Source organism: Seriola lalandi, unplaced genomic scaffold, assembly GCF_002814215.2.
Source record: "Seriola lalandi dorsalis isolate HSWRI2012SDOR001 ecotype SW California unplaced genomic scaffold, Sedor1 jcf7180002054862, whole genome shotgun sequence".
NCBI lineage: Eukaryota > Metazoa > Chordata > Actinopteri > Carangiformes > Carangidae > Seriola > Seriola lalandi.
Window position 1 is genome coordinate 511,635 of NW_019525415.1, and position 26,860 is coordinate 538,494.

The 26,860-nt window shown below is 38.1% G+C and overlaps 2 protein-coding genes across 2 annotated transcripts; both read left to right on the forward strand.

Moving 5' to 3' along the window:
* The first annotated feature begins 6,751 nt into the window (after positions 1-6,751).
* Positions 6,752-9,382, forward strand: LOC111670850 (parathyroid hormone-related protein-like). Its single transcript, XM_023427768.2, has 3 exons — positions 6,752-7,207; positions 7,418-7,536; positions 8,144-9,382. The coding sequence occupies exons 2-3, from the start codon at positions 7,433-7,435 to the stop codon at positions 8,532-8,534; spliced, it is 495 nt and encodes a 164-aa protein (XP_023283536.1). The 5' UTR covers positions 6,752-7,207; positions 7,418-7,432; the 3' UTR covers positions 8,535-9,382.
* A 3,174-nt stretch (positions 9,383-12,556) lies between these two features.
* Positions 12,557-13,677, forward strand: LOC111670876 (galanin receptor 2a). The gene has a single exon (XM_023427807.2). The coding sequence runs from the start codon at positions 12,623-12,625 to the stop codon at positions 13,544-13,546; it is 924 nt and encodes a 307-aa protein (XP_023283575.1). The 5' UTR covers positions 12,557-12,622; the 3' UTR covers positions 13,547-13,677.
* Positions 13,678-26,860: the final 13,183 nt, after the last annotated feature.

Below are 26,860 nucleotides of genomic sequence, written 5' to 3' on the forward strand. Positions count from 1 at the left end.
CTTATGAATTCTTTGAAAATGATACACCTGGAACAACTAGCCAGCTGCTCAAATGCGATGATTTGCTGCTGTTATTTGTCATATATTATAGTGAACTGAACATTATGGGGTTTTAGACCGACTTTCAGACAGAAAAAAATCTGAAGACACCCACTCGGGTTCTGGCAAGATTTATTCGGCCACTAGGCAGCAGCAGAAACAAGTTGTGAACACAGCACTGACATATCATCATCTTTTAAGTTGATATGGTAAACTTGTTAGCAAACAGTTGCTTTTTTTACACATCTGCCAGTTATGAATCAAAGTTATCATTCATTTGGAAACGTGTTTGTGTCGACCTGATCAGTGCAAGTCCAATATTCACTCTTTTATCTCTGTTTTTGGTCTCTACCAACTCCTGAGGTAATATCTGTTTTATAGCTGAATGCACTCAGTGGAGCACATACCTGCGCCAAGGCCAAACAATCCAGATTATTATCTGGATCAAACGAAACTGTATAAAGTCATAGATTCAAACACCATTAATATGATTTATATGACTTTTGACTCTTACATTCTTTCCTGGGAAATTGAGAAAACTGTAAAAAAAAAAAAAAAAAAAAAAAAAAAAAAAAAAAAAAAAAAAAAAAAAAAAAGCCCTATCTCACAATGTTAAGGAAAGTGATGAAAAATTCCTATATCTGCCCCTTATCGGCAGCTAAATTTAAAGGGTTCTTCCCTGGCCATGTGGCACCCCTCCACTAAGGCTATGTCCACACTACTATGTTTTTGTTTTAAAATGCATTTCTTTTGCTATGTTTTCACCTCCTAACCACACTACTCCGTCCGTTTTTGAGCACTGAAAACCGAGACTTGGAAACACTGCTGGCCCCATTTTAGTTTGAAAACTCCAGAGTAGCATTGTACTCTGTGCAGATGAAAACAGAAATCATTGGAAACAATGACACAGATACCCAAGGGCACTCCCTGATTGGTTCTGATCAGCCTCCAATACCAGTGGTGAATTCAACACGGATAATAAACAACAAGTGTTACTGACTTGTTGTTTTTGCTAGCAGCTGTTGAGGAGTTAAATTCTGCATTTTAACACTGCAGCTTTCTTTGCTGTTCCTTGTTTGAGTATTTTTTGCAACTTATCAACTGCAGAGTAGACAATCTGCTTCCTGTTTACACCGACTAATGCATACCCAGTGTATGTGATTGCTCAGGTATGTGTGCGTTTTCAGGTGTGATAGTCTGGACAGAGATCATTTCTGATACCGAGCTAAAACGCTTGTCTGGACAGAGATTGTTTTCGTTTAAAAACGCTATTTTTAAAAAGGAAAACGTATAAGTGTGAATAAGTCTATATTTGGTGCAAACTGGTTGAGCACTTTGTATAATCCATCTGACAAACAAACAAACACACACAGGTGACACAGGGATGTTATGAGAACTGATGAGAGCAGTGAGAGTGAACCAACACAGTATAGTCACAGACCAGACAGCTACACAATGAGCTGAAATGAGGGGAGCTGCAGATTCAAGAGATAATTCTCTGACAGTTCATCACTATGGGCGACTACTTTCACATTACATTTGAAACACTGAGATAATAATATTGATTATTGTCACTTTAACAGAATAAGGGGACTAATACTCTCTTTCATACATGTTCCCATAATTCTGGATGCTACATTTGAATTAAGTAACAAACTACAGCACAAAGCAATCAAGAAACATTTTGGCACAAAACTACACACTTCACAAATACAGAATATGTAATCATGACTTTATTTAACCATTCAAATAATTGCATTAATTCACTATTCAATTAAAAGTTAATGGAAAACGTGTTGTTTAGCCAAAAAGCTTTTCCCATATGAGTCTTTCTCGGCAGATAGAGTTTTTACAGTCGTTATTATGTGACCATAATTATTGAACTTTAGTAACATGATAGGTGATCAAAAATATATTAAAAGACCTGAAAATATGTTTTGATCACAGGTCTATATCAACCCACAGATAAACAGCACTTTGCAGCCTCAGCACATACAAAAGCCTTGCAGTGATTTCATGGAAAGCTCAGACAACTGATTTCCATTTGCATAGGTTGCCATCTAACCAAATAAATCACTATATAAATAACGTCAGCTGGGGATCAAAGTATTTTAACAGCAGTTCAAAGTTAAATATTTATGTTTACTGTATTTCAGTGCATGATGTTGCTGTGTCCCAAATGTGATGAAGAGCTCTCTATCCTCTACATGTCACTGTCGAGCGCCCAGCTTTAATGCAGCAAATCCAGCTCTTGAAAAAGTGACACATTTTAAGCACCAGTAAACCACCAACTGAAAAGAAAGCAGAGTGCATCAATTTTAAATTTCGTCTCCTGAGCTTTTATATAAAAATGCTGCCTCAGCAGCTGAGCTGTTGAAAATAGCTGACCCAGAAGAAGGTAAGGGCGAATAAAGAGCATTCCTGGGATGACAGTTATGATTGGTAGGTGTGAATGATTAGCAGTACACTCTTCCAACTACCCACAATACGACATTATAAAGCATGCCTCAAATGAACTAACTGAAACGGCCCGTACAGTAACTCGCCGTTAAAAAACCATTAAGGGGGGAAAGTAACTCTGCAAAACTCATTTTTCAACTGAGGTTTTCCAGGATAACAAACCTGAAGTTCTCATGTGAACAAATGGCCAAGCGATCAAAGCTCTGACTGCATCATAAAAAGACCATTATCAGATACACTGTAAAACCTCTGATTCTGTTCTTTGCAGCTAAATATATGGTTACAGATGACATTTGACAGTTGTCATCTTCAACAGAAACTGCACAGAATTATTTATACTTTTTAGTCTACATGTCTTAACTTTTCACTTTCCTTCAATCCTCAAAATTCACTTAGAGCAGTGTTCAGAGTTAAAGGGGAGTGGTGCTGTATTGACATAGCAATAAAATAATAATAGAGGATACTGACAGCATCAGACTGTGACTTGTGTGGGAATTAAAACTGATTTACTGGCACGAACAGAATCATAATGCACATGCCAAGTACACAGTGACTCTGAACGTAACTCCACAACAAAAGCAGGAACTGTTACTGCAACTAAAGCCAGGATTTATGACATAATAGGGCGGGCCAATATAGGGAATTGGTACAACACATCCAAAAATAGATGCTGAACTCTGAATTCAAACATGAAATGAGGGTGTTTCTCTGGATGCAGAGTGTGTATGAGCTGGTTGCTGAGAACAGGAGGGTACAAATTCTTTGAAACCAGGGTGGGTGGGTGTGTATATGGTCTGTACTGTACGTGTGAATGTGAAGTAAGTGCAGTGTGAAAAGGATGAAAAACGGACAGGAATACTGTTCTGTGTTGAGAGTGCAATTTAGCATGAATCAAAAGCAGCTTTCCTGGCTCCCGTTCCATATGCTGCTGTCTGCCAGGAAATGGGATTTTTTTAAATATTTTTTCGCAGGTAAAGTCTTTGCAGAATGGAATCAAATGAGGTATTTTTTCCCTACCGAATGTTAAAGTGTTGGAAGTTTGAGGCAGACTCACTGGAAACAGAAGAAAGCTGAGTTTTGGAGACAGCAAGGGGGTCTGCCATATATTTGTCCCAGCCCCAAACCCCTTCTGGACCCCTTGCTGAATTGAATCATGACTGCTTATAAAATACTGAGCCCTCTATTAAGTAATTTACCACCAACTGCTCTACAGTCTAGCCTAAAGTGATTCTACTAATCATCACAGCTTACAGAAATAATTTATGAGTTTTATTCATGAGGAGAAATGCAAGTTATTCCATCCAGTAATACAGGGAAAGTAGGTACAGTATCCACAGAAATGACTCAGGATTTTGAATGGGCTGCATTCATGTTAATCATCACACTAACAATTTCAACAATGAGTCTCTAAAAATAGGCAAAGAGGCACTTTGTTTTCATAATCAGAATCAGAAAAATTGATCCATGCAGGAAAATGTAACTACATTATAGCAGAAAAAGAGTCAATATTGCAGAATTATTGTTTTAAAACATTTATCTGTTAAAATATTTACGAAAAATGTTAGACTTTGCCAAATTGTAATAAGGACGCTATGACAACCAGAAGAGAGACGACAAGAACTGTTTAATAATGTTTATAATAATGTAATGTGGGCTAATTGCAGGGATATAGCAGGTATGCCCCTGAGTTCTACCATGTAATACTGAGTTTTCCAAAGCTGATAAAAAAATCTAAATGAAAAAATTGAGGACTGCAGCCATGCTAGCATCTCTGTGAGGCTGTAGATAGGCACAGTGGTGCTTTGAGCAAAACGCTCAGAAAAACAAAAAACTACAGAAATTTCTTAACATGGTAACAATAACAATGCTAACATGCTGATGTTTAGCATGTTCATCATTTTAGTGTAGTATATCAGAATGTTAACATTCACTAATTAGCACCAAACACAGAACAGCTGAGGTATTTGGTCATACTATGTTGGACAAATTAAAATTTTGACCTGATGATGCTGCCAGATGTAAAGTCAGGGGGATCAACACAGTGATTACAGTTCATCCTGAGGGGAACATGAATGTTTGTACAAAATTTCATGGCAATCCATCAAGTTGTTGTTGAGCTACAGTATATGTTGAGTGGTGGACCAACTGATTGACCAAGTGACAGGCAGACATTGAGCCACAACGCTAATAATGGATCATGAAGATTAAGCGTTAAGTATAATAAGTAGGAAACTGGTAACTGGTACAGAGGCCGAATTTATTCACAAATGCTCTGACTTTATCAGCACAGGCTGTTCAACTGTTTTTCAAGTGACGGGTCATGACCCAGAATAAATCACAGGAACATTTAATTGGGTTGAGAGCGGTCTGCTGCCAAACCTGAACTGACTAACCACAACTGAGAGACTCACTGAACACACATAGAGTAATATCCATTACCATATTAATTGTTATCTTTCATTCGAGTCCAATTACATGTCACACAGACATCACTTTGAACAAACTCATTCAACTCACTTTGAATGTTGTAGACAGACTTAGCCAACTGTGTGACTCAGGATTTCACAGGTGGGACAACATGCAGAGTCTTACATAAGACATCAATTTGAAGACATGTTAGCAGTGTGGCTCTAGGGATAGCATTGTCAACTGGCTGGTCTTCTTTCGTCTAGACTGAACTATCTTAACAGCTGTTGGATGAATTGCCAACTTCTGTACAAACATTCACAGTCCCCAGCAGATGAATCCTGAAAATCCTCTGGCTTGGCACCAGCATGAGTTTGAAATTTGTGGTTTTGAGAGAAACATTACTGACTGAATTGATTGCCATGAAATTTGTTAAAGACATTCATGTCCCTCATGATGAATTGTAATGACTCTGGTGATCCCTAAACTTTCCATCAAGAACCTTCATCAATTCAAAATCTTAATTTGTCCAGCACTGTGGTATCAGCCTCAGCTGTACTTTGTGTTTAGTGCTAATTACAAATGTTAGAACATGTTAACAAAGAGGGTGCACATGGTAGTCATTACACTTCAGCATCAGCATGGTAACATTATCATTGGGAGCATGTTAGCTTGCGCTCAAAGCACTGCTGTGCCAACGAACAGCTTCTTGTTCTTGGTCTTGGTCAAGTTATGAAAGATTATTTTAAAAAGGTGTCCAATCAGTTGATTACCAATCATGTGAAAGAGCCATTACAACTTACTTCCTAGTAACAATAAGTTACTAAATGACTTAGTAACCAAGTTCCACATGTCCAACTGCAGCTACACATTACTACAACAAAAATGTATTTTATTTCTAAACCAATCAAATGCAAATTAGAGTGAAATGTAGTATAAAACTGCAAATAAAGTAATTAAAGTACTTTTTTTTAAAAAATGAAGCATGTTCAACTGTAAAGCATTACATGACAACAATATATATAAATAAATAAAATCATCTATCCCCTATCCCCTATGCACATGTTGCACGTGAGTATGTAGCATTCTGTCAGTCACTGTGATACTAAAAATACATGCACTTTTAGCCCCAGAGCTACCTCTTACATTAGACTACTGACCTCTTAGTACGTGCATTTATTACATTTTCAATAAAATTTAAAATGTGGCCAAATTAATATGTTCAGTGCCTAAACATACACAGTGAGCCTGGGATTGTCTATGGCTGCCTCAATGCAAAGCTCTCCGCTTTCCTTATTAGCTGAATATCAGAGATACCTCACAGCCCACTGTAACCATTCGGTGGTGAGCTGGTTTGCTGAGGCAGAGTGGAGGTGAATTGAAAGGTCTGCAGTGAGAGGCTGTGGGTTAGGTTTCTCTGAGGTTATGGTCATTCTCCCCTGGGAAAGTGGTTAGGCCTGGCTGTTTACTTTGGAGTAACCCTGCCCCTCCCCTTATACTGTACACTCTCCGCTTGGTAACCCACGATTACCTCCATTGGTGCACACCTGTCATTTCTGACCTCATTATGATGGAGTTATTCATAGACTTAATTTAGAAACTGCTGCTAAAATAATGTGAAACTGATTAAAAATTACATTTTTCCAAGCTTATGTTAAGTATGCTTTGTTATATGTTTCTTAGGATGCTGCATGGGCGCCACCTTCTTATCACAGCAGGTGTGTGTGAGGGGCTGGGGGGAGGGAGAGAGGCGAGGGTTGAGACGTTGGGGAGGGTGTTAGGACTGGACTTAATGGGTAAAGGCTAAGGTAGTGCCTGCATCTTCACCCAAAGAGGAGTTTGACTTTCTCTCTGTGCCTCTCTCAGGCAGACTCACACAGGCTCACTCACAGTGCTGGACTGAAAAACCCTCTCAGCTCTGCTCTCGCCTCTGGCCACCAGAGAAGATGCTTCGGTGTTACTCTTCATGAAATTACTACAGGATCGAGTGGAGTGGCAGCTCTGCAGCTGATGGGCTGCTGCTGCTCTTTCTATCTTTATCTCTCTTTTAATTGGGACGCTGGGGAGAAATAAATAGCTCAACACACACTGTTGGGAGGCAAATGAATGGAGCAGACTGACGGGGGATTTCCCCAGGCTGCCTTCACACCAATGGATCTGGACACACGTTTTGAACTGGCCAAATTGTATATGGCAGAAAAATTTTTTTTTGGTTGGTAAATGAATTTTTGCAACAAGATCATCTCTAAAGAGCTTGCAGACTGACCTTTTTGTGGATTTTCATTGTACGAATTCACATCATGTAAGTCTTAAAGTTTCCTCTTAACTTTAATAAACTGTTTTTTGGCTCAAGTAATGCCACCTGGGAGATCTTACCTACTCAGGAACTGTCATTTATCTGCTAGACAGATAAATTATTTAAAAGCAGATAAACAATTTAGTATTAATTAATAAAACAAAGTTTTTCTTAATTAAGTAAAGTGACTGATATAATATTTCCTGTGTTCTTCAGATCTTTGGCTTAAGGATGTGCTCTATAGTCATGCTTCATCAGTGGAGTCTGGCTGTGTTCTTGCTGTGCTCCCCAGTGACTCTTGATGGGAGACCAATTGATGCACTTAGTAGCAGAACGTGAGTTATTTTTTACATTGATTTTGAAAAGCACAAAAAATAATTAAATGTTATGCAATATGGAACTTTGAAAATTAAGGACTAGTTAATAATTAAATATGATGAAACAAAATATTCCTGTTTCCTGATTTAGAAGACACAACCACAGTTTACCTGTACAGATTAAATTTAGGTAGAGGAGGTTTTCTGTTTTTGGGGTCTTCAGCTCAGACTAGTGATGGCTCTCAGAAACTTGTTTATGCTGCCACCTACTGTACTGAGGTTTCATCGAGCCTGACCTTGAATTTCACTTGCCAACACTTCTAAAACTGTTCCACACATAAACTGGACGCCACAGTATCATATGAAATTACAACAAGGGACAAAATGTAAAAGAAGAGAGAAATGTGCTTGCTTCAGTGGAAATCTAAGAGAAATCAGACAGAACAACAGAAATTAAAACAGATTTCTAACAGACTAAGAAAAAGTCAACCATGAACTCCAACAGCTCTAATCATACATGATTCTTTTTTTAGGAAGCTCGTTTCAAATCTAAAAAGAAGCTTTTACTCCACTCTCTGTTTTCAGTACATGCTGATTGAGTCTGTCTCCCTTGTTTTGCTTTAAGGAGGAGGTCAGTGAGCCACGCCCAGCTTATGCATGACAAAGGCCGCTCCTTGCAGGAGTTCAAGCGTCGCATGTGGCTGCAGGAGCTGCTGGAGGAGGTGCACACAGCTGATGAGCGAGCGCCACCTGTGCAGAGCAGAACCCCAAGCCAAACCTTTAGTGGGAATGCTCTACACCAGAAGCCCCCAGGGGCAACCAAAAATCTCCCTGACAGGTTCAGGCTGGACAGAGAGGGCCCTAATCTGCCACAGGAGACCAACAAGGCTCTTGCTTATAAGGACCAGCCGCTGAAAGTGGCCACCAAGAGGAAAAAAAAGGTGAGGTTAGGCCGACGCAGAGAGAATGACAAGAAGCGGAGGCGGGCACGGTCTGTCACTACAAAGGAGCCATAAAGGATGCGGTACCCTGGCTGAGAGACACTACTATTAGCCTTTATATGGTACCACACTAAGACACTGACACAGTTCCAGCTTGACTGAGGTCTGACAGACTTGAACCACGGCTGACTCAGTCACAGTTATATCAAGGGCACGGGGCTGTGCTTGTATGATACTATTTTGCTACGTGTGTATTGTTGTGTTTTAAAACAATCTCATACTTCCTGGAGCTTCATCACCATCACCTTCGTCCATATTTATTTGGAAAATCTTTCTGCCTCTGTAACCCTGATTTAATTCAAAACAATGCATATGTTATCATCTCTAAACAGTGTGCACAAGTAGAGCACAGGAGGAAGTATTTATTGCCTAAATATAATGTAATTTCACAAAAATCGGGATGCTGAGTGGTCTACTTTTGTTTGGCTCTATATGTGTTGACTATCATGGACTTATAGTTACAAACATACTGTTCAATCATTACATCTGTTCGAACTGTTCTGCCATAATTTATTTCACTTTGAAAGTGTGTATTTATTTTGTGAATGTATCATGGTGCTGCTGACTAAATTCCATAATGCACTTTAGTTATATCCTGTAAATGTTCTTTTGTGGTTGAGTTTTAATTTGATGTTTCTTTTTGATGGTCCTGCTTTCCTTTCCCACCTTAGATCCCTCATGGACTTGTAACTTATTGGATGCTTCATCAAACCCACTCTCATCATTTTACATTATAGTTTATTTTTATAGAACAAGCCTGTGCCAGGGGCTGTCAGACTCACTTAATGTTCTTCACTTGCACTGAGAACATACTGTACATGTTTCCAGTTAATCAAACATTAAAAATGTAGCCATTAGAAATATTTTTGATTCATGGTGTCTTTGTTCACCAGTCATATCTGACTGAATTTTGCCATTTATACTAAGTAGCTCTGTTGGTAAAGAGAATCAATCATTAATGGTAGGGCTGATGGTTTAATCTCCAGGTCCTGCTGTCCAGATGTCAGTGTGTCCTTGAACAAGACACTGAACCCCAAACTGTTCCCAATGAGTGTTGGACAAAATAATCTGTCAAATGAATGTAATGAGATCATTTATCATTTGTTATTAGTCTAAAGCTTGTCTGTCCCTTGAATGCATTGCAAGTATATTTTGAGCACTGGCGGACTCAGGCGTAACTGAACCTCTCAGCCCTCCTTGAGCCAAAACAGAACACTGAACACTAGTTCTCTGTTAGTTCTTAATGTGTATAAAATGATGAACTACACAGCACAAGAGGCTGATTGCAAAGCAGACAAATCTGCAAAATAGTTATTTATTTTATTTCTAAAAACTGAAGTTGATATGGACTAGGGTTGAAACTATTGATCATTGTCATTATAGATAAGCTGCTTATAATTTTCTCAATTAATCAATTATTTGTTTTGCTTTTAAAATGTAAAGAAAAATGCACACCACAAACCAGGTTGACCTCTTCAAATTGTTTGTTTTGTCTCGCTAACACTCTAAAACACAAACATATTCAGTTTACTTATCAAGACAAAACTAGAACTACTGCCTTGTGGTTGTATGCTTCTGCCAACTAGTCAAGTTTCAATTTCCATCCATATCAGTCCAGGAGCAGAAGATCTACAAAGCACAAAATCATTACAGATTCAAGATGGGCATCTAAGATTCGTGTCACCAATTCAGTATCTGACTGAATGTGAAATATGGTCACAATCTCTTCTTCTGTTCCTGAGTTACAGCGTTGAATAATGGCCAGAAAAGTGTTTTTGCAGAAACGATGTCACAGTGAAGTTGACCTTTGACCTTTAGGATATAACTGTCATTACGTCATCATTTTATCCTGATGAGCATTTGTGTTTTGTCATAATTAGCATATGAATTCTTCAGTTATGGCCAAAAACTTGTTTTGTGCGGCCACAGTGACCTTTGACCTTTGTCCTTTGACCAAAAACCTCAAATTATTTCATCCTACAGTCCAAGGGGACGTTTGTGTGAGATATAATTAAATCGCCTCCAGGCATTCCTAAGATATCGCATTCATGAATTTCGGACAGCCAAACAGACAACCAGTAAACATGAAAAGAAGCAAGTCCTCACATTTGAGAAGATGGAACCAGCAAATGTTTGGCATTTTTGCTTGGAGAGTGAGTTTTAAAAAAAGATCAAAATACTGGGCAACTGTTTTTTTTGTTGCTCAACTAATCGTTCAATCAACTTATTATTTCAGCTTTATTGTGCATAAAATTATACACTACAAAGCAACACAACAAGAATCACTATAGAGCAGATTAAGCTGCAACATGAATAAAGTCTGAAGTTGGATAAGGAGTACACCTGTGTGCTCATCTTGATGAAGAATTAGAGTGTTTAAGATGGAAATAGGTAGAAAAAAAGGCAACAGGGGGATTTAATGAACATGGGCCTGACAGGAAGTTTCTGTCCTGCTGTCTTAGAGCTTCATCTCAGTTTTTGTGGTACTGGTTTGTATATTTCATCATGATCTTTAACCTTTGCTATAGATGAGAGGTTTTCTGCTGAGAGAAAAGAAAGTGTATGATTCGGGTCAATTTTTAAAAAATTTACTGCAAAGGTTTTGGGTTTCAACAGTGAAAACATCAATGTTTTTGTTGACTTTTCAGCATGAACAGAGCACAGTGAAGCTGTTAATGTCCCACTTGAGAACATGTGGCATTTTTAACAGCTGCTGACTGAACGGCACAGAAACTGGTAATGGAGGGGATAGCAAATGCATCAGCGTCAGCTATATCCTGTGCTAAGAGCAGTAGTGTACACCATAGGCCATTAGCTGACACAGAGTCATAAATGCTGTGGAAAGCCTGATAAAGCTGCTGTCAGGAGCCTGCAGCTCACGCTAAAGAAATCAATCAAACAATGGAGAGAGACATTAATATCTTCAGAGACGAGGAGGAACACAGAATGTAATCAATTGACTGGACTTTTTTCTGAGAGTGACCATCTTATGGTGGTTACGGGTGTTGATTTTTAAACATAATACATATAGTGTGAATTAAATTTCCAAAAACACCTCCACGGTGGGGGGGGGGGGGGGGGGGGGTGTTACAGGTCAGGAAAGGTCAGTTCAAGTTTTGACAAACAGTAACACAGCCTCAGCCAGTGAAGTATTTCTACTAAACTTCACAGAGTCAAAAGAACAGATTTCATATACACAAACAAGTTAGATCAACATCAAACAAAGTTCAAAATGTCAGATGTAGCTGTTACTAAAAAAAGTAACTCAAAAACTAAAGATATTAAAGATACACATATATCCTCTCATAATAACAAAACAGCAGCTGGTCAGAGGCCGTTCCTCTTTAAACCCAGTCAACCAGAATCAATTTGACCCAAGTGATGTTTGCCTTTCCTCCCTCCACAATCAGTAATCGTACTTTGTAATGAGTCCCGAGAGGCTACCACCTCTCCCTTCTTCAGTCCAGTTTAACAGGATGGGCACCAGTAAAAGAGAATACTCCAGGTTAAATGATGAGGATAGTTCAATCGCAAACATGAACTGGAAGATACTGCTTTGAGGAAAGACGATGGTGAGTTTGTGAAAATGATGGATCTGGCACCATTTTAAAATGCTATGAAATGTATTAAGACAATATAGCTAACAGCAGCAGTCAGTTATGTCTTAAAATATTAATCAATAGACATTTTGCTCCTAAGCAGACAGCACATTGTTGTTATATGCCTTATATTTTGGTGATTTTGTGTTTTATCATTTAGCAATCTAAAATATAACTTTACTCTTTCACCAGGAGAAATGATCATATCCATTGCTGATTAATCTGCTGATTATTTTCCAGATTAACAAATTGTTTTGTCAGAAAAAAAAAGAGCCCAAGGTAAAGTCTCCCAATGTCTTTTGTCCAACCAACAATTCACAACTGAAAGACAATAAATTTACCACATCAAGGAAAAACGTAAAATTATCGCATTTGCTGCAACCAGCAAAAATTACAGTCACAAACAACTAAAAATGTTTGTATATTAATTCTTCTGTTTGACTAATCCAAAACACAAAAGATGAATTAATTTTTTCTTTTAGGTGATGTCAAGCCGGTGATAACATGGCTGTTCCCAATACCTATGGGCTGATCTTTGCCTGTACCTGTGGAGTGATCCTGGGCATTGGACTCTGTGCCAACTTGCTGGTCTTCTCTCTGTTTGCCAAGTACAACACATTACGTAAGAACTGCCTTGACATCCTCTTACTCAGCATGACTCTGGCTGACTTCCTCACCCTCCTGCTCATCCCCTTCACCCTGCACTCTGCTGTCAGCTACTCCTGGCCTCTGGGGGACACCTCCTGCAAGATCTACCAGTTCCTGCTGGCCTTCAGCCTGGCAGCCAGCACCTATTCACTATGTGCTGTGTCAATGACCCGTGCTATGATCATCACTAACCCATACCAGCCACCCACCATGGACCTGGTCATCCTCATGTTTGTTCTGGTCTGGGCCCTCAGCTTCTTCATCAGCCTGCCACTGCGAATGTTTGCTACCAAAGAAAGTGTGGGCCAAAGCTTGGCGAACTTCACATTCTGCCTTCCAACCATTCATGAGCACCACTACCAAGTGGTCCTAAGCCAGTTTGTACTTTACTACTTTGTTCCAATGCTGGTCATCGCCTTCAACTATGTCCGTCTGGCTCTTTTCCTCCACAAGAGCCCTGTAATGTCGGTGTCCAGCGCCAGGAACACCCGCAGAGCCTCCGTCATGGTGTTCTTGGCTGCCGCTACCTTCTCAGTGTGCTGGCTGCCTGGTTATGTGCTGGAGCTGTGTGTGTACTTGGGGCTGTATCGCCATGGACAGGCTTGGGAGATGTTCTACTTTATCTGCACTGTGCTCCAGTACCTGCACCCCTGTGTCAATCCTGTGCTCTATGTGCTTCTGTCTAAGCGCTATCGCCACAGGAGGGCAGCCTGGCTCTTCAACTGTAACAGGAACAGAGTGCAGCCGCAGGTCATCAGCGTCACCACAGACAGCTTTTAAATTCTGCTTGCTTCTTTATGCATCAGGCAATGAGCTGGTGACAGGCAGGGACACTTTTTTTTATATCTACAGTTTATACAAATCAACTACTTTTGTGAAAAATAAATAATAAAATGGATGTGTTTTGTGATTGCTTTCATATTTCCCCTCCATACTTGAGGTATTAATGTACAAATAAGTATACATGAATAATAATAGTTAGGATTATTTTTTTCAGGCTTCACTACAATCACATTTTCTCAAGAAATTCACCATCCACTGCAAAAAGCAGCAGGAATCATCAAAATTTTGGTATCTTTAACTGTAATTATTTTTTAGGTAAACTATGTGCAGAACTAAAAGTAATATGATGATCACTTTATTAATGCTGTAGTCGTTTTAAAACTAATTTTAAGCTTGATTCAATTTCAGGACATTGATAAAATACACACTAAATTTGCATAAGTGTTATGGCTTTGTTTCCTGTCATTGCTCCGGACGTTTCTGACACTGCAATTTTCTATTGACTCTCTTTTGTTTTACATGTTAGAGGAATAAATAGCCTTGTGAAGTATCTTATGTAGTAAGCCTACTTGTCTGCCTCTTGTGTACCAGTTATGTCACAGAATCATTTCTTCAATTCCTATACCACAATCATCTCCCTGAATAAATGTTTTTAGTCTTCTCAGACAATCATAGTTTAATACATAATCTTTATTTACTGAGAAAAAAAAAATCATTCCAATGAAATGACTTGTTATACTGTCATAATTTAAAATAAGTCCTGTTAACGCAACAAAAATATTCTTGTTATACTGAGACACTGAGATGATTTGTTTTTGTTTTTTTTTTACACTTTGCAAATGTTTGCGTTTGTATAAGATAGTGATGCTGAATAAGTTTAGTATTATTATGTTATCTCTTGTGTTTTCCCTTTGTGCTGTGTTTATATCTATAAAACAAGGTTCTGGTGGGTGCTGTGAGCAATCAGTTTGTCTATTCCCCAGTGCCAGAGGAAAAATCCAGGACATTTACTCTACAGAACAGGGTAGCAGGTCTATCTGATGTTGTGGTAATTTACTGTAATAAAGACATGGGTCTATTGACATATTCCTACACTAGAGCAGAGGTGGTCTCCATTCCATTTAATCCTATTTCATGGCAACAGCAGATTTGAAAACATAAATGTGCTATTTAAACACTTCATAGAGCTGAGTTGCTGCGTCCATCACATTGTAAAATTTGAGCACAGCAAGCTTTACAAAACATGCAACTACTCATATAACAAAAACTTTCATACGACAGTTATCGTTCCGAGATTCAACAAATCATTCAGTAAGTTTTGTTACCTTGGCAGGGGACAGCCCTAAAATATGAGCTATATGACCCACTAGTATTACATAACTAGTAATGAAAAACCAAGGGGTAAGCTGCAACCTTTCATCTTTATGCAGTTTAATTGAGCCATCAAAGTAACTCAGCCAAAATATGACACCGGACAAAATGACAGGATTCCGATCTCCAACTGTGTAATTACTATTGTTTCAGTGCAAGTTTGAGTGTATCATTGCAAGGCTTATATATCATTCAAAATGCTAAATATCTACTAAGCATGTGGTCGGTTTTGTTGTGCTTATGATTCTGCCTGGACTGGACACCATCCAGCAACAAAATGCATACACATAAAAAGTAAAGAGACGGTTTAGAACCATCAAACAAATCAATAATTGTAATGCAGGAACTGTGACTGTAATGTGGGAGTCGTAACTGTAATTCAGGTCTGTACGTGTGATATTGTTCAGATACATGTTTCTTAAATGTTGTTCTGTCTTTGGGCTGTGCCAGTACTCTTCTAATTACAGCTATGATTTCTTTTTCTTTTTTAAACTTACATTTGCATGCAGTTACAACTCTTTACAGATTACATCAACTAATCAGCCGAGTATTTTCTAAATTAATCAATTAATCCTTTCATCTATAAAATGCCAGAAAATGGTACAAAATCACAATTTCTCACAAAAACAAATTCCCTAGAGTTGAATAGGACATATTCAAGTGCCCTTTTTTAACAACAATGCAAAACCCAAACGTCTGTGATCATTCAAGACAAACTAAAGCAGCAAATCCTCACAATGTTTGTCACTTTTACTTCACCAATTAATTGATTATTAATAGTGATATTCTGTCAACCGACTAATTAGTTTATCAATACATTTTTACCAAGTATGACATAACAGTCAGCTATTGATCCCAGCCATTGTAATCTCATACTTATTACACAATCAAATTTTCAAAATCACCAGAAATGAAAGGGATATTATCAACAGCAGTGTGTTAGGGATTTTAGAAATTAGCCAACAGGAGCTGTTGGGTGGAGAAAGCCATTATTTTCTAGCAACAGCACACACACCAGATAAAAGCACATGCCGGTGCAACTATAGGCCTGAAGTTTGGAGTAGAGTATGCAGGGGGCTGTGTAGCAGGTGTGTAGTTAGACAGAAAGCAAAGTGATTGGCAAAAGGAAATAACAAGGCTGGTTGAGTTCTGGCGGCCGTTGCAGTAATAGGAGACAAGCTGCCCCTCCCTGTCAGCTCGCCCCCTGACTTTTGGCCTTCTCCTTAGTGTACAGCAAGGGCAGCTGGCCTGACTCGTACAGAGCGGTCATCTGCAGCCCATCAGCATGTCGGATACGGTGAAGCAATAAAGAACACGTGCTCAGGCTCTTCTATCCTTCAAGTAGAACTACTGAGTGTACCTCAGAGTGCACAGATTGATCTGCAACCTCTGAACAAAGCAAAATGATCCATAAACAATAAAAGCAGATATTAGACTTATGCACTGTGACAATCTTTGTTCCTACATTTTTCAGTCACTACATTGTTAATTATGAGCTTATTATAAACAAACTGTTGGTTGAATTTTACAAATGTCAATACACTATTCACATTTAATGTGTCCACTGTTAATGCTAAACATCATCTACCATTAGCCCATTTGCTACCATCCTAAGAACTAGGGCTACATATAACAATTATTTTCATTATCAATCATTTTCTCAATTATGAACAGTTTGATGTATAAAATGTGACAAAATAACAAAACAAATTCTCATCACAGTTTCCCAGAGCCGAAGTTGATATATTCCAATTGCTTGCTAACCATTCCAGACCAAAAGATATCCAACACTAGGTCAAAACCTAGTAAATGGCTGGACTGGTTATGGTCAATGTGCAAAATTGAGAGTTGAATGTTGTCATCGTGTCAAATGTTTGCATTTTCCAATTTGTGTCCGTCCGTTCCAGCACTTCATCTGTTTGCTTCTCTTCTCTTAATACAGCCGAATTCTCACTGACATGTTTCTGTTGTCAGACAACAGACCAAGTTTGAAATAGTGACTGAATTGCAGCCCATTAAGAGCAAATGTTCCAAGGCATTTCCACTGTCCTGCTATTGCTGTCCCACTGGAAAAAAAAAGAAAAAGAAAGAAAGAGTGACATATATCAGCAGAAGCTGCTTTATAAAACGTTTCATGGCAGAACTAAGATGACAATTTTTAGTTTCCATTTATTTTAGAGCTGAAATAATAAGTCATTTAGTTGATCATTCAGCTGTTTTTGAGTATAAGGGAAAAAAAAACGTAGTAGTTCCTGCTTCTCAATTTCAAGGATTTTCTGCTTTTCTTGGTTTTCAGTGACAGTAAATGTAATGTCTTTTTAGGACTATTGTTTGGCCAAAACAAGACATTTTAAGATGTCACCTTGCACTCTGTGAACTAAATTATCGTTAGCTGCAGCCCTAATTTAGTTACAATAAATCCAAGATGGATCTCAGATGCGGTAGGTTACAGGGCTGTGATTTTCCAGCCCTATCAGATCACAGTCCATTTATTTTGAACTTTGCTCTCTCTGCTACGTGCCTTTCCCTCATTGCCTCTGATCCTGTCATGCTCATCATAAGGGATTTCCTGCTTGTCATAGAAAATCAATCAGAGGCATGGGCTCGATCATGTTTTAACATTTCCTGAAACTCAGCTGAGAGTCTGATAACATACATAGAGTATTAGCATTGCACACGCTGATATTTTTATACATTTTACCATTCATTCTGTTTAACTGAACTGACAACCAGTTGATAATAAACTCATAATCACGTGATGTTTCTGGGATGATGCACAGCTCTAACATTACCTCTGAATGCTCTTACTACTACTTACTTTTTGACAAAACCACTGGTACTGAACTGATGTGTGATTACTGCATCATTGCATCAATTATAACCATATAAATAAAACTTTGCAGAAACTCTTCTGGATTTTCTTCTAAATTTTCTTCTATAACTCTTGTTTTAATTCATGTGGGAGGAATTTCAAGGTGGTTATAGAGTCATTTTCTAGTATCTTTGTGATATAGCATCTTCATATCATACAAAATACTCTGTGGACATGCAGGCCCAAAGACCAAAGCTTATCAAGTAAGCATGTTCCTCAGGAGAGTTTATTAATTTGATACAATGTCAGTTTTTGCCAGCAATACCTCTGAGTCAGAAAACCCAGCAAAGCACACAAATCAAACAATTTCTATAATGGCTGGAGGGCCTATTTCCAGAAGATCTACAATGGAGTTGCTGCCAGAATGTAATTCAATTACCCTGTCACTTAAAACTCCCTGGCGTGGTCACTATGCATCTACTACATGAAGTAACCTTTTCAGACCGATCTAAATTTATTAAGCTGACAGCCACCACACTTTATTAGATATTATATTAGATAAGCATGAGTGTACAATCTAGTAGGTTCCAAAAATGTGGACTTAGTCATGCACTTTTCCAATGAAGAGGGTAAATATTTGAGTTGTACAGACCTAATTTACACGTTATTGTAAAAATCTTGGCCGTCTGGCATGGCGACTCTGAACACAACCCCCAACTGATTACAGCAACTCTATCTTCAAATGTGCGTATCTTATGTATCGGTTCACACTGTGTCTATGTGGGTGCCTGCACTATGTGCACTGTGATGACTCAGTCTTTGAGGCACAGACATTGCGCACACTGAGGAAACAAATTTCCCCCTTCCGAACATTAAAAAAGTTCCGAAACTATATAACAATTGTCCATATACAAAATGAATATCTTTGGGTTCTGTGCTGTTGGTTAGACAAAACAAGCAAACTGAAGACATGGCCGTGGGCTTAGGGAAATTAGAAATGGTATTTGTTTCACGATTTTCTTACATTTTATTGACTAAATGATAATAATAATAATAACAATAATAATTGTTATTATTATTATTATCGATAAAATCAAGACAATAATCAGCAGATTAATAAATAATGAAAATAATTATTTGTTGCACTGCTTATATTATTCAGAAAATTAATTAATACTCTCACATAGACCACATATTTGAGTTTCTCAATTGCTGGATGACTATTATTTATTCATGGTCAAATGAAAATTAAAAAATTGCAAGGCTAGTCTGCAAAGTTTCTTTCCTTCTCAAATAAAAAGTTTAGTATATGCTGACAAATCTAAAGAAATTGACAGAATGAAAAACAGAAAACAGAAAGAGAGAGTAAAGGGAGGCTCTACCCAGTATTAGTATGATGGTCCCAATAAAGTCCGCAGTAAGTGTTATGTTCACTTCAAAATACATCAGTGCATGTATCAATTACATGACTTACACACCCCTCCTATCTATGTAATATAAAAATAATGCATACTAAGTAAATTATTCTGCAGGTCTTTAAACTTCAAACCAAATAAGCTATTCCAGCAGGGGGCTATTATACTATACTATACTATACTATTACAGGTTAAAATAAATAACACAAGGCTCAAGATGTGACATCTAATAAACGTGAAATTGATGAACTGCATATTTGCCCAAGCCCTGGCAGGCCCTCTACATGGTGCAAAATGTGAGATTGTGGACAGTATGACAAGGTCAAACTTCGTTTACCCTGTCAATAGTATAACACAAACAAAATACATTAAGTACCTTATATTTTACACATTACAAGCAAAAATAACCAGGCCAGCAGAGCAAAATTATGTTAATTAAAACGAGACAGTATGCCTCCAGGAAAGAAAGTGTCTCAGCTACCGGTATCTTTAGTCCGCTGTCCCCAGTCATGGCGGCAAATGTTCACAAACAATGTTAAGTTTCCACACCGGGCGTGAGACTTCCCACAAACACTCCACTGACTTTGCTCGGCTCTCTCCTGTCCGCCAACTTTGTCGTCTTTTAGCGGACCCAGTTTGGAAGTAGTTACAAGCCTTCTTTCTATTCTCAATTAGTCACTTTGTGCAGCAGGGTTTTGCACCAAAATCTAACTACCATTACTGCTAGCTTAACGGTAACTGTTATACTTTAGCCCTTTTTTAGTCTAGCTGGAATCGTCCTGTTTGCACTACACCCATGAATGTTTTGGACTTCCATTCCAGCGCAATCTCAAAATTTACCACACATTCAAAATGCAGTCTATATCGCAGCATCTTTAGCTGTTGGATTTACAATATACTGTGCAGGTGAACGGTTAACCTAAAGCGCCATGGGCCATCACCATGGAGATTAACCAAGGAAAATACTGCCTACTACACACTCATTTTGACGTCATACTTAGAATGGATAGTACGTTAGTAGGCAGTTCTGAACACAGTCAAAATGCTGCTTATTATTAAGCTAACAGCCACAACTCAGGCCTCTTTAAGCATGTTTTAAGACAAGTTTAATTCCTTGTTCTGGTTCTGCGGTCTGCCATTAGACATACTGTATGGCTGAAACATTTTAAGTTCAGACAAGCTAAGTGTTCACTACATTCCAAGTTTAAACACCAAAGGACAGGTGGCTAGTGAAGAAAACCGAGCATCACATTTATATCATTGAACCAGATGGCCAAATATGAATCAAATGAGATACCCATTTTGTCCTCTATCTGCTGTATGTCTAAGTTAGCCATCATAAATTAGCCAGTACAACTATAAGTTAATGGCAGTATATTTACTCAGCTGTACTTAAAAGTACAATTTGGAACTACTTCTACTTTACTTGAGTGTTGCCATTTTCTACCACTTTATACTTCTACTCCACAACATTTCAGAGGCAAATATCTTACTATGTAACTGTTAAATAGCATACCTGAAGAGGTAAACTTATTTAATACTTCACAAATGTAAGTAAAGTAAATGCTGAACATTTACTTGTAAAAGAGCATTTACTCAAGTAAAGTAAAGATCTGAATACTTCCTCCCTCATTGGCTAATGGCACTTTATCAGAGCTGTGTTTCAAATGTCTGCTCCCTAGTGGTAAAATGTTGCTTAACAAAACTTAAAACTTTGTTGTGTCCAAAGTAAATAAGTCATTTTAGGGGTTTCCAAAGACATTACACTTCAGTCTTGCTAAACTCTTATTTTATGGTAGTGTACAGTAATTTGTGCAATAGTATTAATTATTAACGCAACAATAATAGCAGCCAGTGCATCCATATTGACCTACATACATTTCCCTTTACATGCAGGCGTTTTTCTTTTAACTGCTGTAAAAAAAAAAAAAAATTTGCCTGCTCCAGCAACATTCATTAACAATTGAATGTAAGGCCAGTGTACAGTATAGGCTCACTTAATTTTGTGAATTCCTTAGAGACCACATGCTTGAAACACTCCACAAGTTAAGCAATGCACATAGCTGACAGAAAATAGTTGTGGCTACACACTGTAAGATCAGGGGGCTCTTGCCATGAGCTAATCATTCCATGTGCCATATAGGCAAGTGTTGAAGGAGCATTGCCTGTTTATTTATAGGAGTCTCTAAGGTTCCACAGCAGAGGGTTGCTCTTTGAGCTGGATTCAATTACAGCTCTGGTGAAAGCTGAAAATACAGCATCTATACAGACACAAACATAAGTATAAATTCTTAATATGGATCTATAGGCCTAGTTTATTGGGCTGTGTTTACAGTAGCGGAAGCACACAATCTCTCCAGAGAAATATAGGTTGAAAATGAAATATTAAACACAGTAGGGCTATATTGTGAATATTCATATATTCTTATTGCTTTTTATCCTTTCTTTGTATGTTGACTCAAATGTAGAGGACCTATGGCAGATAACTGCTGCACGAAAATAGTTTGTGAATGGAGAAGACAACAACTAACAACTAACAACTAACACGGCAACAGCATCCTCGATAGTTAGTTCAACTCAGCATGTGCTGTCATCATCTCTAAACCAGTTAACCAGCAGCTGCATGAGGATCGTCATGTTAAAATTTAAGTTAGCTACAACTGAAACATAACAAAAAGAATGAGTCTATAGCAGCAGTTGAGAATAAATAATTAGAAATGAATTCAGAAAAACAGGGAGGGAAGTCAGCCCCCATGCTTCGAATTGGCCTTGTTTGTGAATATGAGGAAGTAATGAAAGATTTATTAATGAACAGGTACAAGTTAAAGGATTTCAAGGAACCCAAGGAATTGAGAAACGCTATCAGACACATGGCAACAACTCGCAGTGCAGATGGTCAGCATTGGCCTCGGCCTGACCTAATATCACGCTCAACAGTCTGTTTACGTTGTAGAGCTCACTGTAACATGTTGTGACATGGCAGGTGAGGTACAAAAAAGGAAAATGTTGGAGTTAACACTGAGTAAACTGAGCTTAAGAACAAGGGAGGCCTTGTAAGTGCCAGTGTAAATATGGCTCTTCCTATAAAGAAAATAATCAGAAAAAGGAAAACCTGCACTTACTTCAAATGATTCTTGAAATTATTTTTACAGGCAGAATGTTTTTTGATGATTTGGCTAAAGTCTTCAAGAGAAACCAGTCAGGAGGTAAAGCATAGAATCTGCAGAACAAGAGTTACTGTGTGTGACAATGAAAGTATGAGTGTCAGCAGAAACTGTAAAAATTAACCTTTCTGAGGTTCTCCGGCTCGGCTCGTGTGTGGGACATTTAAAACCCAGCAACATCACCAGGCTGCTTTGGTCTTGATTGTTTTTGGTACAGGTGGGTTGCTGAAAAGGCTTTTTTCAATCCAGCAAGGCCAGCAATCTAATTCACACATTGTTTAAAGGTGTTGGGAATAATTACGTCATGGTTTAGTATTAATATTAGGTGGTGTAGAAGTAATATTAACAAATTATAGCCAAGCATAGAACTTATCTGTATACAGCAGCATGTTTTTGACTATAGCTCATAATCAATGTCTATGTCAAGTGCTCATCCAGCAATTATTTGAATTATTGATTAATCTCTTAGTTATTTTAATATTAATTAACTGAGTGCTCAATTGTTTAGTCTATAGAGAGCAAAAGTGAAGCTGCGACTTTCTACGCTACTAACGCTTACTACGCTTCTACATAACTAAACATCTGGCCTTGAAACAGAGCCTCACTCAGTATGTCATGTGACTCACTTCATATGTTTAGGTTAAGGACAGGGGTTCTTTGAAAAACCATCTAATATTGCTGTTTATTCAATATTTACATGTTTCAGCATATTGAACACCATTTCCCATAAGGATAAGGGCTAAGATGTTCACGAGCTTGCTTCAACAGAAGAGGTGAGTCCGTGAGTCAAGGGGTCACGCCTTGGTCAGACATGTCTGTAATAACAGACTGTATACTGCATGCTGTTTTTAGACTTCAGAGATTATAGCTACAAAACTGAAAAAACAAATTAGGAGTGAGCATTTATGGATATGGATGAAACCAAGTTGCAATGATGCAAGTAGCCATGTTGCCCACTTGATGTTTTGTTCATGGGAGTGTGCTCACAAAGTAATTGTTGCTTAACTTTGTTAAAATCAGAAAGGTTTCAGTGTCTAATAGCAAGTGCTGTAGTCGATGCCAGTTTGAAAATTGAAAGTAAGACTGCTGGAACACGCTTCATTGTACTGAGTGATTGACAGAAGCTAGCCTGTAGGTGGCATTGTGACTTTGGTGCTCTATAATATTTTAAAATGTCAGAAAATAGTGAAAAATGTTTTCGTCCTACAGTGACATCTTCAGTTACTTTTTTTTTTCAGCGTGCATTTTAAAACCCAGAGCCAAACCCAGTTTACAATGATATAACAGAGAAAAGCAACAAGCCCTCACATTTGAGAAGGTGGAACCACAGAATTTTCCTGATTAATCACTTGAAAGATTAATAGATGATCAAAATAGATGCAGATTAAGTTTCTGTAAATCAACTACTCAAGCTCCAGTAGGGATACTATAGATATATCAAATCCTGTGTATTGTTTATGAGTGAAAGTGTTCTGGTAGAGTTTCAGCAGTTTGAGAATGAACGCAGCTCAAACATGAACTGATACTACTGATAGAAGTCAACAGGAACTCAGTCAGTCTTGTGGTGACTGTGCAACCAAATGCCAAGACAGTACTGTCTGAGAGCAGAATCATATGAATAAAAAGTTAGCAATAAAAATTAAACTTTGAGACCTTAGAAGTCACCCTTGATTTATAACGCATGTGTGGTTCTCCTGTGAACTGATCCCCCTGCAATTGCCCCTGGCCTGGATTTTGGACGACACCGTCTACTATAAAAGGGAAAGGCCTGATCAAGGAGTGAAATGATAACCGGAGGTAGGCGTGGGACGAGAGGTAATTCCAAGGAACCCTGCCCTCTGGATCTCAGGTATCCAGTTTCATCGCTTGCTGCGTGCCTCGTTACCTATCAGCAAAAACATGAACATCAACTTCAGATGACAGCAGGCTAAAATTGGTGGCTATCAAAACCCAGGAACTGGCAAGGAGTTTGGCTGGTGTATCTGCTTTCAAGAGAGGAAGCCCTGGGTTCAGACACCTCAGGGTGAGGAGACTGTGTGCAGAGCGGGTAATGGGGACGGCATAAACACAGCTTAGGCTCTATTAGGCAAAAACTTTCACACTATTAATTAGTCACAGCTGCACACCCTCCTCATATCTCAGCCATATACACTGGCTGATGACTGAAGACCAAAAGGTACTCTGTAATCCATACAAAGTTCACTCCACAGTATAAGATTTTGTCACCGTTTTATTGACTTAATATGGCCATTGTCAGATTCCTATATACGGACAGCGAAAGCATAGAACTTCACTAGTCAAAAGACATAGTAGAGCTGTACACTGCCAAAGCTGATATAAGAGGCAATATTACCTTATAGCAGATATTGCAGTGTTAGTAAAAAAAAAAAAAAAACTACAGTAAAGAAATGCCACAAAAATACAGCAGTGGCAAGTGTATTTGCAAAATTTTGATATGCATTTATAAATAAAATTGCTATCAGCTGAAATCATTAACACTAACTGTCAAATATAGATCATAATCAGGCTATAATACCTAGGTTAAAATTGGGCTAAATGTGGTCGAATAGTGAATGTTTTTTAGATGTTACACAAGACAAGAATATTTTGATTGCCTGCTACACATTTAAACAAAGTCATAAAAACCTGTTGAAACATATTTATATTTAAATTATATCTAAAAACTGTCATTTATCAGTTTAGCCCAGATCTAATTAAGGGTAAGCAATGTTGTTAAAAAAGTAAAACTTTATGACAGCGGCTACCACCATGTAAATGGCATAACAAAATCTCTAGTAGACAAACTATCTATGATACTATCTCTTGATAACATCATACTGTCTGACCCTATTTTTCTTTTGACCTGCGATACACCAAATCACTGCTTTCTGAGAATTTTTCTATCTTAGTCCTAAGTTTTGCTTTTTGTAAAATCTTATTTTACGAGCGATTTTTGAGGAAAATGTTTGAGTCTGTAGACCTAACGTACAGCAGCTTGAATCAGAGGCCTCACAGATATAGCTTTACCTCTATAGACTCATTCCAGTGTCTGAGACGCTGTCATCACCGGAGCATACGTCAGACCGGGTCAAATGCCCCCTATTTCATTTCGAGCAGAGTAGTTGGCACTAGAACGATGTGATCTGAAGAAGCTGTTGACTAGTCGGGCTGACCTTCTAAAAACTCCTCTTTCAATTTATAACACACTCTCACACACACAAACATGATATGCACATGCGTTCATTCACCAATTGCACTAATAGCAAAGCCGGATACACACTTACAGAAATACACACACACTTTGTAAATACTTGGCCTGGGGTACGAGAGGAGGTGAAAGCCAAGGGGAGTCACTGACACAAGTTGGTCCTGTGATTACCTAACGTCTGTAATGGGTTAGGAAGGAAACTCATCCTGTCTATATTTAGCCAAAGACAAGCTTCAGGATGAAATGCAGTTCATCAAAATGGTAATAAACATTGGTTCCTTTTAAGTAAGTAAAATTATTGTGTTTCAGAATATCGGAGCTTTGTGATAATGACTCATTATTTGAACAATTTTCATATTATAATTATTTTAACGATATCGTGACTGTGTATTATTCAGTCAGTTCATACAGTCATAATGGATCCTTTTCATTATGCTATTGTGACAATTAGAGATTGCTTATCTTTACTGATAGTCGTGTTTACTGTCATATTATCACAACTATTATTAAATTATGATATTAATGCCAGTTGAAATCACTGATTTTCTCAAAATAATTTTTTTTCTGAAGACTGGTGAGAAAGCAGATGTTTTCCTTGCTGTGGGTGAATCCACAGTATCCTGTTACATTGGGGGTCTCCTACATTCATAGGTCGAGCCATTAATAACGATGGGAGGTTCCTCGCTGTCAGCGTTCATGCACCCTGCAGGCTTCAGGGCATGTGTCTCCCAGGCTATGTCTCATTACATGCAGTCACTGTTAAGTATGCACGTACATGCATATCTACCTACATACTCTATCTCCAAATAAATGTATGGATGGTAGAAACACTCACATGGCAACAGAGTAGACAGTAAATGTTTCTATACTGTTATTAAATTATCAAACAAGATAATATTAATATTGTGCTGTAATAATATTATTGTACCTACAAAGATTTAGGTTAAAATACCACTCATGAATTTAAAAAAAAAAGGTAATTAGAGGTGACAAACTCCTATAAATCCTGACTGAATGTTTCATATGAAATTCTTTTGTCTTTTCTTTTGCTTTGACTTAAGTATAAGAGTCACGTGTCCATTCCTCAGCTTGTTTGTTATTGTTTGTTTCCTTGGATACAGTCAAGGCCTTACATCTTGGCTTGACCCAGACAGTCATTTGGTGAACGCTATATGCTAACACATTAGCAGCAGGCGGCACCGTGTCCTGACACTGACATTTGACTCTGAAATCCAAAGCTTTATTCAGTAATGGAAACACACCCCAAAAGTGTGCTCCTCTGGGAACCTGTTCTTTTTAACCAGACTGTGTAAAAAAAAAAAAAAAAAAAAAAAAAAAAAA

Coding starts and splice junctions, on each gene's coding strand:
- LOC111670850 (XM_023427768.2), top strand. CDS start 7,433: ATGTGCTCTATAGTCATGCTTCATCAGTGGAGTCTGGCTGTGTTCTTG. Junction 7,537..8,143: donor GATGCACTTAGTAGCAGAAC/GTGAGTTATTTT, acceptor TTTTGCTTTAAG/GAGGAGGTCAGTGAGCCACG.
- LOC111670876 (XM_023427807.2), top strand. CDS start 12,623: ATGGCTGTTCCCAATACCTATGGGCTGATCTTTGCCTGTACCTGTGGA.